Source organism: Grampus griseus, assembly GCF_964374135.1.
Source record: "Grampus griseus genome assembly, chromosome: 11".
Taxonomy (NCBI): Eukaryota; Metazoa; Chordata; class Mammalia; order Artiodactyla; family Delphinidae; genus Grampus; species Grampus griseus.
Genome location: NC_139005.1, coordinates 84,963,607 through 84,980,326, shown reverse-complemented (window position 1 = coordinate 84,980,326; position 16,720 = coordinate 84,963,607). Strand labels below are relative to the sequence as shown.

The following is a 16,720-nucleotide window of genomic DNA, read 5'->3' as shown; positions in this document are numbered from 1 at the left end:
ACTGGATCCACGTGTGCCAGGAAATGTGGCTCTATCCTATAGAAACCATGGGAGAACTTTAAGCAATGAAGAAACATAGTCAAATTTTCATTTAGGCAAATCACTTAGATGCCTGCAGGTACCATATGATTAGGCAACATACCACATGATTAGGGGACCTCCCCAAGATGACAGTTTAGTTCAAAAGGAACAGTCCCTTAAGAAATTTTTTCTTCTCTTTATAAAAGCAACCTGTAATTACTTTGGAGAATTTGGAAAGTACAAGAAACACAAATAAGGAAATTAAAATTACTCAATTCTATAAATAGATCCGTTTGCAAATATGCATGTGTCAAATTGGGATCAAATACTGGAAAGGATTTTGTGTTCTCTCCCCCCCCACCCTTAACATTATATTATGAGCATTATCTCATGCCAGCAAATATACTGTGAAAAATTATTGTAGTGGTGGAAATTTCACTTGTGGAGGAAGGGATATAGGAGATAAAGAGGGAGGCCTTTCAATATTTCTTAAATTATACAAAGCAGAGTACCTGGTGGTTAGTTTCATACACGTTTGTTGGATTAAATATCAGCTAAAACTACCCTGGGTCTGAATAATAGAGATTTTGCAAAAAGACATCTGTAAAGAAAGAGAGAGCTTTAAGTAAAACTCAGATATCTGTTTGATAGTGAATACTCTACATACTGATAATTATTATTCTTCATACCTGAAAGTTGTGTTGTGGTACCGAAATATGATGTTATGACATTAGTATTTTATATCATAGCCAAGGATCAGAAGAATAATCAATTATTCATCTTATGCATTAGTCATACTTTTTCATTTATCTCCTTTTTTTGCCATCAACTTTTGACTCTCTCAACAAGAGCATGGATGACAGAAAGCAAGATCACAAAGCAATATATTTTATAGCAATGTAGGCAAGGTAAATATTCCAATTCAGACAAGAGTTGAAGAATGTTGAATCAAATGAGGCTTTTCAGTTATTCACATATTTTTCAACTGTGTGTATGTGTTAGGCTATCTGATTGGCTTCTTTAAGAGAGCTCCAAAATAATAGTGACTTAAGCAAAATAGAAGTTTATTTTCTCTCTCAAGTGAAAGTCTGATGTGTCAGTTCCATAATCATCCAGATCAGGATCCTTTCTATCTTATAGTTTTGGTGTCCTCAAGAGGCAGCTTCCATCTCATGGTACAAGATGGCTGCTTGAACTCCTATCATCATATCAACATTCCAGGCAATGGGAAGGGGGAAAAGAAAAGGGGAGGGTAAGCATATTCCTTTTAAAGGCAAACTCAGGCGTTGCACATATACTGGCACTAACATCCCATTGGTCAGCACTTGATCACACAGAGCTGCAAGGGAGTCTGGAAAAATATTCTTAGTGGTTGGCTATGTGCCAGCTAAAGTTCCAATGTTGTATTTCTAAGAGAAGAAGGAGAGACTGGGATATTGGAGAATAATTGGCAATCTCTTCCCCACCATCCTATCTTCCCCCTGGAGTGTGGAAAGCAAGACTTCCACACTGTGAAATTCCTTCATGTTCCAAGACTCTGATTTTGATGTTTCCAGATGATGACTCTGAGACTCCTGAGGATATGGAAGATGAGATTCCGGTGGTGATTTGTGCAGCAGCAGGGAGGATGGGTGCGGCTATGGCTGCCATCAACAGCATCTACAGCAACACTGATGCCAACATTTTGTTCTATGTAGTGGGACTCCGGAACACTCTGTCCAGAATACGGTAATCTGTGTACTATAGACTTTGGAGTTTTCTACTTTCTTTTAATTGTCCTTGTCTTTCTTTACATGGATTCCCTTCTTTGGTTTGATAAATGTCCTTTAAATTAATAAGGGGATGACCTGAGGTTTACCTGATGGCCTGACAAACGTGTTCCTAGCTAAGGAAATTTTAGCAAAGTCTCATTAATCCGGTAGGGCAATGCATCATTCTGCAGAAGTGAATTATCTAATGAATGAAGGAAACCCAATCCTTAAGCAGTTTATACGAGTCTTTCTTTCTAAAAGTTTCTCTTTTCTCTGCTGTCTTAACCTGAGAGACTATTAGTATAATAATTTAATATGGCTCAGAATCATCACTAATTATAATTTTTAAACTGCAGGGTGGTCTCTTTCCTATCACACACCATACTGAAACATAAATTGGAGTTGGATTTAAAAGAAATAAACAGGAACTAAAATTCTGAATGTCTTCCTAAAACGTGGGATAATTGTATCATTTTGGTATGGAGAGTGACTCCTTGAGCCCAAGGAAAAAACTGACAGATTTGACTGCTAATATTTAAAAAGTTTTAACTGGTGAAAAACACTAAGTGAAACTGATCACACAACAGATTAGGCAAGGTATTTTCAACATGTATTATAGACAATGGATTACTATCCAAAATGTATACAGAATTCTTACCAAAAAAATTCAAAAAGATGAGCTTATAGTAGAAAAACGAGCACAGAATACAGACAATTCACAGAAAAAAACACTATAAATGGTCAGCAAACACGAAAAGGCATTCCATGTTACTGATAGGGAAACGCAAATGAAAACAATGGCGTGTCATTGCACTCATCAGGATGGTAGAAACTAAATAGGACGACACCGTCCTGTGCAGGAAAATGGACATGCTTATTCCTTGTTTACACAATGTACACTTCATAAATCGGTAAAGCAATCTTGGGAGGGCAATATGGCAATATCTAATAAAATGGTATATGCATATATAGTTTGACTCACCATTCTGTTTCAACAGCTGGGAATCTGTGCTGCGGAAATTCTAGTACATATGACCAAAGTATATGTACAATAATGTTAATTTCGGCATTATGTGAAGTGGTAAAAAAATTGTGAAGTGCTTAAATGTCCGTCAGTGAAAGAATATTTAAATGAACTATGGAATATGATCCAGCTGTTAACAAAGAAAGAAGGCATAGAATATCTCCAAGACATATTACTAAGTGGAAAATACAAGTTGCAGTACACCTCATATAGGATGACCCACTTGATGAATGTCTTAATCTGTTTGAGCTGCTGTAACCGAATGCACAGACTGGATGGCTTGGCTTAAAAACAAGAGAAATTTACTTCTCAGGTTCTGGAGGCTGGGAAGCCCAAGTTCTAGGTGCCAGCAGATTCCATGTCTGGGAAGGGCTCATTTCATGCTTCATAGCAGACTGTCTTCTCGCTGTGTTCTCACATGGCAGAAGGAATAAGGGAGTTCACTGGGATGAACGTCTTTTATAAGGGGCACTAGTCCCATTCATGAGGGCTTCATCCTCATGACCTAATTGCCTCCTACAATCCACACCTCCAAATACCATCACACTGGGGATTAGGTTTCAACATACAAATCTGTGGGGACACAACATTCAATCTATAGCAATGAAATCAAAACACCCAAACTGTAAATTTGTACATGTACATATATGTATTTCTGTAAAGAAAAAGACCCAGAAAAATCCCCAGCTGTTAACAGCGACTATTTCTAAGGAGGATGGAGGAAGTGGAGAGAGCAGAGATGAAGGGAAGTTCAAGGTATTTCAAGTTCTGTGAGACTGAGAACACATAAGGGGAGAGGGTGGAGAGGAGGAGGAAGAGAAAGTGGGGAGCAAGGACAGAAGACTGAGAGGCAAAAGTAAATTCAAATCATCCTTGGAGTCAAAACAGCAGAATAAACACGATTCAGTCAAAGCAGCAGGTTCAGAAGGCTGGGCTTCCTTACAGTGCTGTTAACCCATGGCAAAGAGAGCACCATCGGGCGTCCCTGGTGGCACAGTGGTTGAGAGTCCGCCTGCCGATGCAGGGGACGCAGGTTCGTGCCCCGGTCCGCGAAGATCCCACATGCCACAGAGCAGCTGGGCCTGTGAGCCATGGCCACTGAGCCTGCGTGTCCAGAGCCTGTGCTGCACAACGGGAGAGGCCACAACAGTGAGAGGCCCATGTACCGCAAAAAAAAATAAAAATAAAAAGGAGAGCACCGTCAACCACAGATGCTGCTTTATAAGAAAGAAGGAACTTTTTGTTCTAGTTTCCTGTGGAGATTATGTGGATCTGGGGAGATATCTGGTTATTACTATTTTGCTTCATTTCCTTTGCAGAAAGTAATGTGAATGAAAAAAAAAGATTCAAAGCTAAACCAGATGGGGAAAAAATCAGAAGGATTTATAGACTAGACTCTACTAAGGTTGCACATATTTTATTTTTAACTTTCTATGGAGGCAAGAGATTGAGGCAATAGGCAAATTGAGGAAAGTTTGGAGGTGTGTGCTCGAGGTTCTTTTCTGTTTTTGTCATCCCTTTAGAAAATGGATCGAACATTCTAAACTGAGAGAAATAAACTTTAAAATCGTGGAATTCAACCCTATGGTCCTCAAAGGAAAGATCAGACCAGACTCCGCGAGGCCTGAACTGCTCCAGCCTGTGAGTAGGGATCGCACATGTCGGGGATCGGGGATGGTTCTCGGTGAGACCTTGTTCGGTGTGAACACCAGCCACTGGGATGCCCACAGAATGTTGTAGAAGCCTAACAGTTTTAGGTGTCCACCAAACGCTGCTTATTTATAAGTCAAAAGCCACCTACTGCAGAAAGGATGTAAGATGGTTTACATTAACCATAATGAAGCTATGAAAAAAGAAACGAAACGTAAGAAGATGCAGGATGCATTTATGTGTGTAAATATGCCTGTGCGGCAGGGGAGGGCCCGAGTTATGAGGCCTAGAAAAAGTATTCCCAGCTCAGAGGCAGTTGTGTGCACCGCGCCGGGACCTTACACGTAGCTCAGAGCATCCCAGTAGCTGAGGAAACATGGTAGCAAGATGGATTATTACTTCAGAGTATTGACACACTCTCAGGAGACACCACCTTGCTTCCTGGCACTGGGAATCGTAAGGTGTTTTACTGCAAGAGCTCTTACAAAAGGGACCCTCTTCTGCATAAAGAGTGGTGTTTTTGATGGCAGGTGGACAGAAAATGCAGCCACCTTCTACATGTGATTATTATTTAAATCCATCCTTGAAAATTAACTAAATTCGAAGCCCTCTGATGATAAGATCTTTTCCCAATTCCAGATATTTATTATCAAGAGGGCTAGCTGAGTTGGGACTTTGCATTATACAGTATTGTAGCTATTAAAACGTTAAGACCCCCATCCTCAGCCCATGCTTCTCTGGCTTTTTTCTGGTTCAGGGAGCTAAGAGGGTGAACCTGTGTGTGTGATGTGATGACGTGTGAGATGAGCTCCACATGCGCACGCACGTGTGTGTGTGTGTGCGTGCACGTATGTGTGTGCTCACGCACACATGTGTGTACGTATGTGTGCACTGTGTGTGCGCGCACGTTAAGTGTGCATGTGTGTGTAAGGCTGCTTTAGTTGACAGTAGTCAAATTACTGAGTGTAGAGGAAAGCAGGCGATTTGTGGCCAGAAAGATTGACAGCCTCTGTGACTCCCGCTGCATCAGTTCACAGAGATGAAAGCGGTGACAGTCTCAGCAGTGGGGGGTTTGGATCTAGAAGAACTGCTGACCAGCGCTGGTTTCGGTCCCAGGGCCCAGGTAAACTGGGCATCAGGAAGCTCAGGTGAGACCTCTTTGCAGCCTCTGTTTTATTCTGCTCCAGACCTGGAGCTGAGCAGAGGCCATGGTCAAAGCTGACCCCCCCAGCACACCTATTAGTCACTGGGCCTTCTGTCTTTTCCCCACAATCACTGCTTTTGTTGTTTTAACAGCTGAACTTTGTTCGATTTTATCTCCCTCTGCTTATCCATCAACACGAGAAAGTCATCTATTTGGATGATGATGTAATCGTACAAGGTATGCTCACCGATGCCAAGAACACTCGGAAACAGAGCAGCTGATAAGTAGAATGACCGTCTCTCTTCATGTTTGAAATATCTAGCGGCTCAGTGATTTTGATCGCTTATTAAATTGGGGAGTATAGTGTTGTTAATCAGGGAATACTTTGAAAACGGGTTGATACTTTCTGGGACAATCCAGTTGACTTTCTGAGAGCCACTCTCTGATTGTCAAAGTCTGTAATAAGTAGCTTGTAAAAGTCTGTAATAGGTGGCCTTTCCTTTTTCTGCACGCCTAAAATGTAGGGGGATAAAACCTCACTGATAACATTCTTAGAAGCGAGCTAAGTTTTCGTGTTAAATGTCACCTTCTCTCGCGCGCACGTGCAAAATAAGACGAGCATTGGTGTGGTACGTACACAGCAACAGAAATAAAGAAATCTGACGAGTGTTGATCTGAGCTTCTTATCAAGTGGCTTTTTAAATTGATATGACCTGTTCTTATCAGGACAATTGCCAAGCCACTTGAAACCATGGATCACATACTTTTCCCCCACAGCAAAATCAGGGGTTGTTGAAGCTCGAGGCTCTATCTAGCCCTAGAATGAGTGCTATACTATTGTAACTCGTGGTGTTTGTGAATCCAGGGGACATCCAAGAGCTGTACGACACCACCTTGGCCCTGGGCCATGCGGCAGCTTTCTCAGATGACTGCGATTTGCCCTCCTCCCAGGACATACACAGACTTGTGGGGCTGCAGGTGGGCACATGTCTCGGGAATCCTCCCTTTGCCCCTTCGCCTCCCTGCACTTCAGAACGAGCGTCATCCTCACCTTGGAGAAGACTGGGGGACTGCTGGGAGGCAAACAGCCAGGGGCCCGGGCTTCCCATTCACATCCCAGCTCTGCTCCCACCGACTCCGGGGCAAGTTACTCACCCCTGCAAGTCCCGCTTTCCTTACCTGAAACATGGCAACAGTAGCATCTATTTGGTTGTGTTTTTGTGAGTTGTGATGAAATAACATGATGTCAAAGTGTCCAGTAAATGCTCCAGGAACGATGGTTGTTATCTAAGTCACTCGCAACCACATTCTATGGCAGAGATGGTGTTTTCTGTAAAAGAGACTCACTGAACCTTTGGTTCTGTTTTCAGAGTTTTGACCATTATTCCCCGCCCCCTCATTTCAGTAGAGGAAAATACTGATTTTGTTCCAAGGTAAAGAGCTCCATACCCTGGTAGAAATGAAGACAGTCGGACCCAGATGTAACACCGAAACCAAAAGAATGGCTTTACAATACAAGATGCTCTTACGAATCGAATGCTGTTCTTCAAAAAAAGTTCCAGGAAATAATTTTACATGTGTGACATTTAAGCTGTGACACACTTTAAGGCCTAGGCCCTGGGCCCAGAACTGCCTGTCAAAATCTTGGCTCCATCACTTAGTAGCTTTGTGACCTTGGGCAAGTTACTTACTCAGTGGTTTTCTCCCTCATTTCTTAAATAGAGGTAATAACAGTATCAATACTTCTCTGGTAGGGTTATTGGGAGAGTTAAATTAGTTAATACATGTAAAGCTATCGTATGCAACTAATGAGGTAATATGCACGAAGTTCTTAGAACAGTGCCTGCACATAGAAAAGTGCTTAAATAGTTCCATTACACCCATGTTGTCTTTGAGCATACCATGAGGTGGGTGAAATAGTGTGTCCTTCCTCATTTTACATTCACTCAAAACTAGCTATTGAGTGCTTGCTATGTGTCTCACACAGTTTTAGGTGCTGGTAACACAGCAGATAAAACTGAAATTCCGCTTTTGGGTAGCTTACATTTTAGTGGGAAGAGGCGGTCAACAAGCAAGTAAAATATTGAACAGAAGATCAGGGTGGAGGTGGGGTTGGATTTTAAGTTGGGTGGTCAGGGAAGGCTCCACTGAGATGTTGTCGCTGAGCCTACACCTGAAAGAGCTGAGGCAACTATCTTAATAGATATTTAGGGGAAAAACATTTCAGAAGAGGTAACAGCAAATGCAAAGGTCTTGAGGCAGGGGTGTGTTTGGTGTATTAAAGGAACAAGGAGGTCAGTGTGGCAGAGGGGTCAAGGGGGAGAATCATGGAAGTTGGACAGGTAATGGGGGTGGGGTAGATGGTGGAGGGCATGGCAGGAATTTTAGGGAGTCTGGGTTTTACTCTGAATGAGAGGGGAAGCCACTGGAGGGGCTTTGAGCAGATGAGTAACACTGAGACAGAGTGGGATTGAAAAGGGTGGAAGCAGGACACAGGTTGGGAGGAGCTGGCAGAAATCCAGTGAGTGGTAATTATGGTTTGGACCAGGAAGGTAGTAGAGACAGTAAGAAGTGCTTGGCTACTGGGGACTTTCCTGGTGGTCCCGTGGTTAGGACTCCATGCTCTCACTGTTGAGGGCCCAGGTTTGATCCCTTGTCGGGGAACTAAGATTCCACAAACCATGTGGCGCGGTCAAAAAGCTTGGCTTCTGAATATATTTTGGAAGATGGGACTGACAGGATTTGCTGAGATCTGGATGAAAAGTGAGTGAGGAGTCTAGGATGACCTAATGACCTTAGGTGTCTGTCTAACTGGAAGGATGGAGTGGACACTGAAGTAGGGCAGGTTGTAGGAAAGCAGGTTTGGGATAGGATTGGGGTCAGTTTTGGGGTGTAAGGAGAGCTGCCTTACTAAGCACCCACAAGGACAGATAGAGCTGGCAGATGTAGTAGACCTGGAAATCCAGAGGAGAGGTCCGGGCTGTCTACACGGAGAGATTTAGAGCCATGAGACAAGATGAGGCTGCCTAGGGAGTTGATGCTGCAGAAAGAAGCAGATGCTGGACATGAGACTAGGGGCACTCAGTTTTTAGAGGTTGGGGAGCAAGAGAAAAGTGGGAAGGGTCTCCAGGAAGTGGCCAATGACACAGGAGGAAGCCCAGGTGCTGCATGATGGTCTCAAGAAAGTGGTTATTTTCCAGAAGCAAAAGATTCCTTGGTCAAAAGCACACATATCCTCTTCCTTTATAGAACACGTATATGGGCTATCTGGACTACCGGAAGAAGACGATAAAAGACCTTGGCATCAGCCCCAGCACTTGCTCTTTCAATCCTGGTGTGATTGTTGCCAACATGACGGAATGGAAGCACCAGCGTATCACCAAACAATTGGAGAAATGGATGCAAAAAAATGTAGAGTATGTGTGGCCGTCTACCATTTTTTCCACGCTTGGGAGTAAAATTATTCCATTAATTTTCTATGCATAGCTCAGGGGTTAGAAATATTTCAGACATCTGAGGTCAGATTTTCTTACAGAGGCACTGTTGAGAAAAAAGGGAGCAGTGGATGAAAAATCCGTCCTCAAACGATATGTCATAGTAGGTGAGATCCTGTGCAATCCCTTATTATACAAACATTTTCTAATAAATTGTTTAGTAATGTGATTTTTAAATCTTCTCCCAGAATTCTAGTGAACCTTTTTGACTGCAAATCATTTATCTTAGTCGAGTTTCTCCTTCTTACATAGATTTATTTTTAAGAATTATTTTATAAAGTCAACTTTTTAAAAAATAACACTTAACACGGGCTTCCCTGGTGGCGCAGTGGTTGAGAGCCCGCCTGCCGATGCAGGGGACACGAGTTCGTGCCCTGGTCTGGGAAGATCCCGCATACCGCGGAGCGGCTGGGCCCGTGAGCCATGGCCGCTGAGCCTGCACGTCCGGAGCCTGTGCTCCGCTACGGGAGAGGCCACAACAGTGAGAGGCCCGTGTACTGCAAAAAATAAAAATAAAAAAATATCACTTAACAACATTTAATGACATGGCCTTAAAATTTATAATCCATGCATTGACAATTCCAAAAACTAATTTAGAAATTCACAATACCAATTGGAAATTTTAACATACTTCTCTCAGTAAATGATAAAGACTAAAAATTAGAAAGCTTATAGAAGAGTTGAACAAGACAGTTTACAAGCTTCATCTTTATACATATTGATAAGACATTTTAAATATCAAAGCATTCATATAAACTACCTTTTTATTGTAAATTAATTAAATGTAATATCATTAGCAAAAGAAATATGATGGGGAAAACATTATAGGCCATGTTTGAAATTCATAGACAGAAGATAGTATTCCAGAAGAGCAGGTTCAGGAAGATATTTCAACATTTTAAGGAAGGGAGAGAACAGGTATTATACCTGTATGGGTTAGGGGGTAAGCCTACAACCAGTCAAAGGCCCTGTGAGTCTGATTCCTGGAGACATCAGAGCAATTGATCCTTGTACTGATCCCACTGTACTGAGTTTAGGAACATACCTGGACTAAACTCATGTTGGCCTCTAGGGGTTGAGGGAGATGCCTGAATGTACTGTATTGAATTGCTCTCGGTAATAATATATTATATAACAACAAGTTTGATGATCTCAGGCATATATTCCAACTAGCCTATGCTCAGACTTCCTCTGGCCTGTTAAGATTGAGAATGCTGGGTTTCCTGAACAGTGATATTACCCTCATTCACTTAGAGATTATAATCCATAACTGCAGGATCTTAGGGTGTGGAAATTTGCCCTTCCATCTGTCCTGGAAAATGTGCTGTGTATCCTGACATCACTAACTTCCTTAAGGATCCTTTAGAAAAATGAATCCAGCTTGATTTCCTAAAGCAATGTCTGTGTTTGGTCTTTCGTCCGTTTAAGCCCCCAATGAAATTTATTAAGTCCTGTTTGTAAAGTCAACTTTTTAAAGATTGAATTTTTTGTATCAACTTTAGAATTTTTAAAAAATTTATTTTTGGCTGCGTTGGGTCTTAGTTGCTGCGCGCGGGCCTTTTCTCTAGTTGTGTTGAGTGGGGGCTGCTCTTCGTTGCGGTGCACGGGCTTCTCATTGCAGTGGCTTTTCTTGTCGCGGAGCACGGGCTCTAGGTGCGTGGGCTTCAGTAGTTGTGGCACGTGGGCTCAGTAGTTGTGGCTCGCGGGCTCTAGAGCGCAGGCTCAGTAGTTGTGGCGCACAGGCTTAGTTGCTCCGCGGCACGTGGAATCTTCTGGGAACAGGGCTCGAACCCATGTCCCCTGCATTGGCAGGCGGATTCTTCACCACTGTGCCACCAGGGAAGTCCTAGATCAACTTTAAAATATGCATGATACGTTGACTGACTTAAAGCTAAGAAAAGTAAAGTAAAATAAAGATTGAATTTTTAAATCATTTTTCATCATTGAAGTTTTAAGAGAACATAAAAATAACACAACCACTATTATCATGGCATTGTATATCTTGTCCATCTTTTTTATCTGGATATTTTTAATATTATCATAACCTTGAACTTGTGAGTAAAGTCATTCTAAATAATGTAGGATCAGAATTTGGGATCTTCGAAGTTTGCCATAAAAAGGCCTGAGAAGTAAAATGGCAAAATATTAACACTCTGTGAATCAAGGTAAAGTATATGGGAGTTCATGGTATTCGTCTTACAATTTTGTGTAGGTTTAACAATTTTCAGAATAAAAAGTTGGAGAAAAATGAAAGACCATAGTTATATAGTGAGGGACTGTCTTACACCTTTTAAAATGATTAGATTCTGCTTCATCTGAGTCTGTGGGACTCCAGGACAAATGTTGCTTTTTTATTCTGTTTCTTAGAGAAAATCTCTACAGCAGCTCCCTGGGAGGAGGGGTGGCCACCTCCCCAATGCTGATTGTGTTTCACGGGAAATACTCCACCATCAACCCCCTGTGGCACATAAGGCACCTGGGTAAGTATTTCAGAAGAACACCAATGTGCATTTTATAGACCCAATGAGCACCAAGGCGAGGAGCGTGTGCTATTGCACCAGCTTCCTCAATTCAGATCCTCCAGGTGACCTTGGAGGTAACCTTGGACATGTTACTTAAGCCTTAGATTCTGCAAATGCAGGTGATAAAAATGACCTGAGAGATGTGTTTCTAGGAATTCAGGAAAAGCAATTAGACTCATGCTTAGCATATAGTATGTGCTTGCTAAACATGAACTATTGTTACGATGGAACTTTCACTGTCAGAACTTTTTCACATGCCTTATTGCCCTCTTGCAGTAGCCTGTAGTGGACAAAACCAAATGAATTACCGTAATAGTTTATGATGAATTTAGATAGCCGGCAATTTCTCTTTTAAAAAGAAGTTGTTTAATGACTGCACTACGTGAGTCCCTCAAGTCTTTTATTCACTCTTCACTACAGGAGTACAGGCTCTGGGGTATGGACTGGAATCCCAACTCTGCTATTTTCTATGACCTTGGGCAAGTTACTCAAGCTCTCTGTGCCATAGTTTCTTCACTTGTGAAAGGAAGCTAATAGAACCTTATGTTTTTACAAGGAACAAATCACCTAATACGTGTAAAACTGCTTAGAACAGAGCCTGGCACAGAAGACATTCACATTCATTCAAACATATGGCCACAACCCATTAGCCAAAACCACTGGGCCAGATCTGTTTAGAAATACAGAAAGGTTTTGAATTTTTAAAAGGTAATGTTGTGCACATACTTACATTATGCAGTACCGTGAGAGGGTTATAGATTTTGCTGCCAAAGAAGTTATTAAAAATCTTTTTGTTTCCAGACATTTGGGGATTGATTATTTTAGAACTGGAGACAGTGGATTGTGGACTTATATTTACCAGGTGCCCATACGCTGCCAAGCCCTGGGCTAGGCTCCAGGGATAGACGTGAACATTCCTTCTCTCAGAACGATCCTGCAAGGTGATATGTCCCCTACTTTCCCTTGAAAAAGGAAAGACAGACAAAACTGTGGAAGTTGGGTTACTGTCTCCTCTGAATGATGCTGTGTAGGTTTGTTTCTGCCTCACCAGAATCTCCCGAGTTTTCTGAGCATCCGTATGCATAGAAGGGTGACACGGGGACATTAAGGACACTAATATTCTGTCTGATTCGCTTTATAATAATGTTGGGTTCACTGTTAGGTCAAACATCAACATTTCCATGTGATGAGCGTGTAGAAAATCTCATCAAAGTAGAATATCTATTAAAATGTTGTGTAGGAACAGCTATGCGGAGCTTAGATCGATAGGGTTAGAGCATTTATGATCTTGGAACAGAGACTCAGAATTACATTTTATGAACCATCTAACTTATTGACAAGTAGGAAGGAGCAGAATCTTCCCAAGGGAGAGAAGTCATTTTTCCTTGTAGAACAGAGCCTACGTCTCTGCTGAACGTTTTGGAATCAGGGATGGTCTGCAAAGTAAAGCTACACAGAAATCATTTGAAAAATGATTCCGTTTTAGAGTTTGTTGAAAGCAGAAAGCAGTGTAACACGAATGGGTATTAAGTTTGGGTCTAAACAGGTAGGCTTAAGATTTTTAAAATTTATGAAATTTATTTAGCTAAAAGCAAAACTGCAAGCGCCTACAGAGTCCTTCAGTCGTGGGGCTGAGAGACAATGTCCTACTTCCTGGAGACTTCCCACGTGAAGGCTTTGCTCCCCAGATGAGCATTTCCTTGTATAGATTCTTTGGAAGTTAATAATTATTCCAATTATGCTACTATAGCCCAAACACCTAGCTCCTCTTCTGCAACTCCCTGCACAGCCATGTTTATGAATAATGAAAGAAAGGTTTGGAGGGGGGTGTTTCCCTCTTACATCATACGTTAAACGAGAATAATAATGTTCTAGCTATTCATCCTCTCCTGACTCAATGGACTTTCAGTTGTTTTTTTGAAAACACCACATTCTCTTTCCTAGAAAGAAAATGCAACATGATAGGGATATTTAAAAAATTTATGTTCACAAGATCTTAATGTACTTCTGAAAGAGATATTCTAAAAATATGCTGAGCAATAACAATATCAAGGTGAATGCATAGTCTCTAAGCGGTTACTCATGAGGAGAGTAATATCCAAATGGCGGCAGCTGCTCGTTAAAAAGCAGATCTCATTTTCAGTCACATTTTATAGGGTAAACACAAGACTGTTTAAAAGAAAATGCTGCCATATTAAGGACGGAAAATGCAGAGAAACAAGAACTATAAACTCTGGGTGGGAGGGAAATTAATACAAAGTCTTTGGGGGACAATTTGACAATCTCTTATCAAAATTTATAAGGCACAGACCCTTCAATCTAGCAGTTCCATATACAAGATTTTATCCTACAGATATTATCTGTACAAGATATGCATAGAAGACTGTTCATTGTAGCATTGTTTATGCTTGTGAAGGGACAGAAACAGCCTAAATGTCCTTAATAAGAAACTCACTCAACAGTCATATATCCATTCTGTGCAGCCATTAAAAATGATTCAGTGAATTCACATGTGCTGCTGTGCACATGTGTTTTCCAAGACAGTAATTTTAAAAGGTAGGGTACAAAATACACACACACACACACACACACACACACACACACACACTGGTATACAGGTAGAACATTACTGGAAGAATTTCACGAGAAACTCTTTAACAGTGGTTATTTTGGAAAATTAGGGTAGGTGGTAAATTCTTCATTGCATACCCATTGATGTGTCTGATTTCTTTTTTGTTTTATGATGAACTTGTATTGAATTTTTAATATAAAATTTTAATTTCCTAACAAACCTATTACTTTCCTCTAAACACAATGAAGGCTGGAATCCAGATACCAGATATTCGGAGCATTTTCTGCAGGAAGCAAAACTACTCCACTGGAATGGAAGACATAAACCTTGGGACTTCCCTAGTGTTCACAACGACTTATGGGAGAGCTGGTTTGTTCCTGACCCTGCAGGGATATTTAAACTCCATCATCCCAACAGCTGATATAACACGACATTTTAAATATTTCCTGTATAAATAATGTGGAATTGTCCATTTGTAGCCTACTATACCACCGTTCTTTATGAACAGTACCTTTGATACAAATGATCCACAAAAACAAAAAACCCTACTGTGTACAAATAGTACCGTGAATCATATCGGTATTGATTTACTTCCTTAAGCACAAGTGGCAATTATAGAAGATAATGTGAGTGAAACATGCTATTGGGAAGAAATAAACCCAGATAGATTTCAGCAATCAATTTGCTTAACTCTGAATGAAAATTATAGCCACAAATTTAAAACATTTCTAAATATATTTTTCACATGTAGATTTTTTTTTTTTTTTAATTTTTCCGAACGCGCAGGCTCAGTGGCCATGGCTCATGGGCCCAGCCGCTCTGCGGCATGTGGGATCTTCCCGGACCAGGGCACGAACCCATGTCCCCTGCATTGGCAGGCGGACTCTCAACCACTGCGCCACCAGGGAAGCCCTCACATGTAGATATTTTTTAACAGGTTGTCAGTCTTGTCTTGGGTAGAACAATATATTACATTTAAAACATGAAATGTCTAAAAAAAAATAAAATATTCATAGATTTTTTAATGATTTTAATTATATATTATTCTACATGTTAAATATAGTAGAAGACAAACTGATCTCAGGTTAACGAGGGGAAAGAATACCAGTAAGTCTTGCTAAAGAAGACAATGCAACTTAAGGATAATCATCTTCAATATTTTTTATTGTAAAAACCATCAGATTTTCAAATGAATTTAAAAACTTTTTAAATATTATTTAATGAAAAAGTCTCATATTGTTGTATATAGGGTATATCAACATTTACTGTTCATCTGTCATATTTAATGAAAAACACCATTATTGTATGCTTGAAAAAAATCTTCAAACCCATTCTCTAGTGCGTGTCCATCATAATTTAAAAGGTATTTTCTCCACTAAAAAAAAAAATCTATGTAAGGCTGTAATTGTTAAAAACCAAAGCAATACCTAGTTACATGCTTTACAGAGTCCCAGGAAAAAAATAATTAAATTGTTCCTATCCCTGATGCAAGGCACTTCAAAGCACCTGCACAAAACATCCATGTAAACAGCAGTACAGTACGTGATTTAAATAACACGAATGACTTTTACACAGCTTTACCTAGACTAAAGGAAAAATAAAATCCATCAGAGCTATAGCTACAAAGGCATGGTAAGATTCACAACAATAATTTGTATCTCTTATTACAAAAAAAACCAGGCCATATAACCTTTTAGAAAAAAAACAAAACCTCATAAATATTTTCATATCAAGAAACAGCATGCTCCCTGGGTAGGTATAAAATCAGAATATTCAGAAGTGATCAGGAGTAAATGCAACTGGCATTTCTGAATACCCAGCTTTGATATCCACCAGGCCCAGTAGTCTGGACTATTTGTAGCACCATGGAAAATGCATTAGAAAATCACAAAGGTACATTACTTCAAAGTAACCTGGCCATGAGGTTCACTTAGTCCACAGTAACAAAGAGCAATGATGAAGAGAAAGAATTTTTTAAAATTACTGGCTTATTCAATTTACCTAGCAAGAAAAATCCTGTATTATTTTAGTACATCTCATGTACATAAAGCACCAGTTTAAATAAGATTATCAAACACCTCCAGCATCTTGTTACTCAGTCTGAAAGTTCATTTCTCATCATTTCCATGTTACATGCTTAAAGCCAAGGAGGATAAAATTTGAATGGTGATAGATACTGAGAGAGAAATTCAGTTCCTTCCCTATCAAATGTATGTCTCTCAAGTAAAACACAGATGAAGTAGCAAATTTAAAAGGTCTTCTGCACTCTCTGGAACTTAACCATCCCAGCAGAATAGTGTCTGCCTACTAGAGAACCAACACATGGGGGTGAGAGGGCCAAAGCCAGGGCTCATGGCCCTGACATGTAAGGCCGGGTTAGCCTTGCTGCTGCAAGGCCATACTCCCCATTTCTACTACCAAGCAACTCTCAGAAATGCGCACCCCTGGTAAAGCAAGGAGGTCTGAGTGTGAATATAACTCAGGAAGCCCATCAAACACCACTAAAAACTACCAAATGAGACTCCACTGAGGGTTAACCTCA

The 16,720-nt window shown here is 40.7% G+C and overlaps 1 protein-coding gene across 1 annotated transcript in view; it reads left to right on the top strand.

Annotated features, from left to right (window-relative positions):
* GLT8D2 (glycosyltransferase 8 domain containing 2) overlaps positions 1-14,611 on the top strand; it is a 46,059-nt gene extending 31,448 nt beyond the window's left edge. Inside the window, exons 4-10 of the mRNA XM_082666386.1 lie at positions 1,578-1,749; positions 4,320-4,437; positions 5,743-5,827; positions 6,456-6,568; positions 8,840-9,006; positions 11,452-11,564; positions 14,427-14,611. Coding sequence (XP_082522512.1) covers positions 1,578-1,749; positions 4,320-4,437; positions 5,743-5,827; positions 6,456-6,568; positions 8,840-9,006; positions 11,452-11,564; positions 14,427-14,599 — 941 coding nt within the window. The 3' untranslated portion in view covers positions 14,600-14,611. The remainder of the gene's footprint in view (positions 1-1,577; positions 1,750-4,319; positions 4,438-5,742; positions 5,828-6,455; positions 6,569-8,839; positions 9,007-11,451; positions 11,565-14,426) is intronic.
* Positions 14,612-16,720: the final 2,109 nt, after the last annotated feature.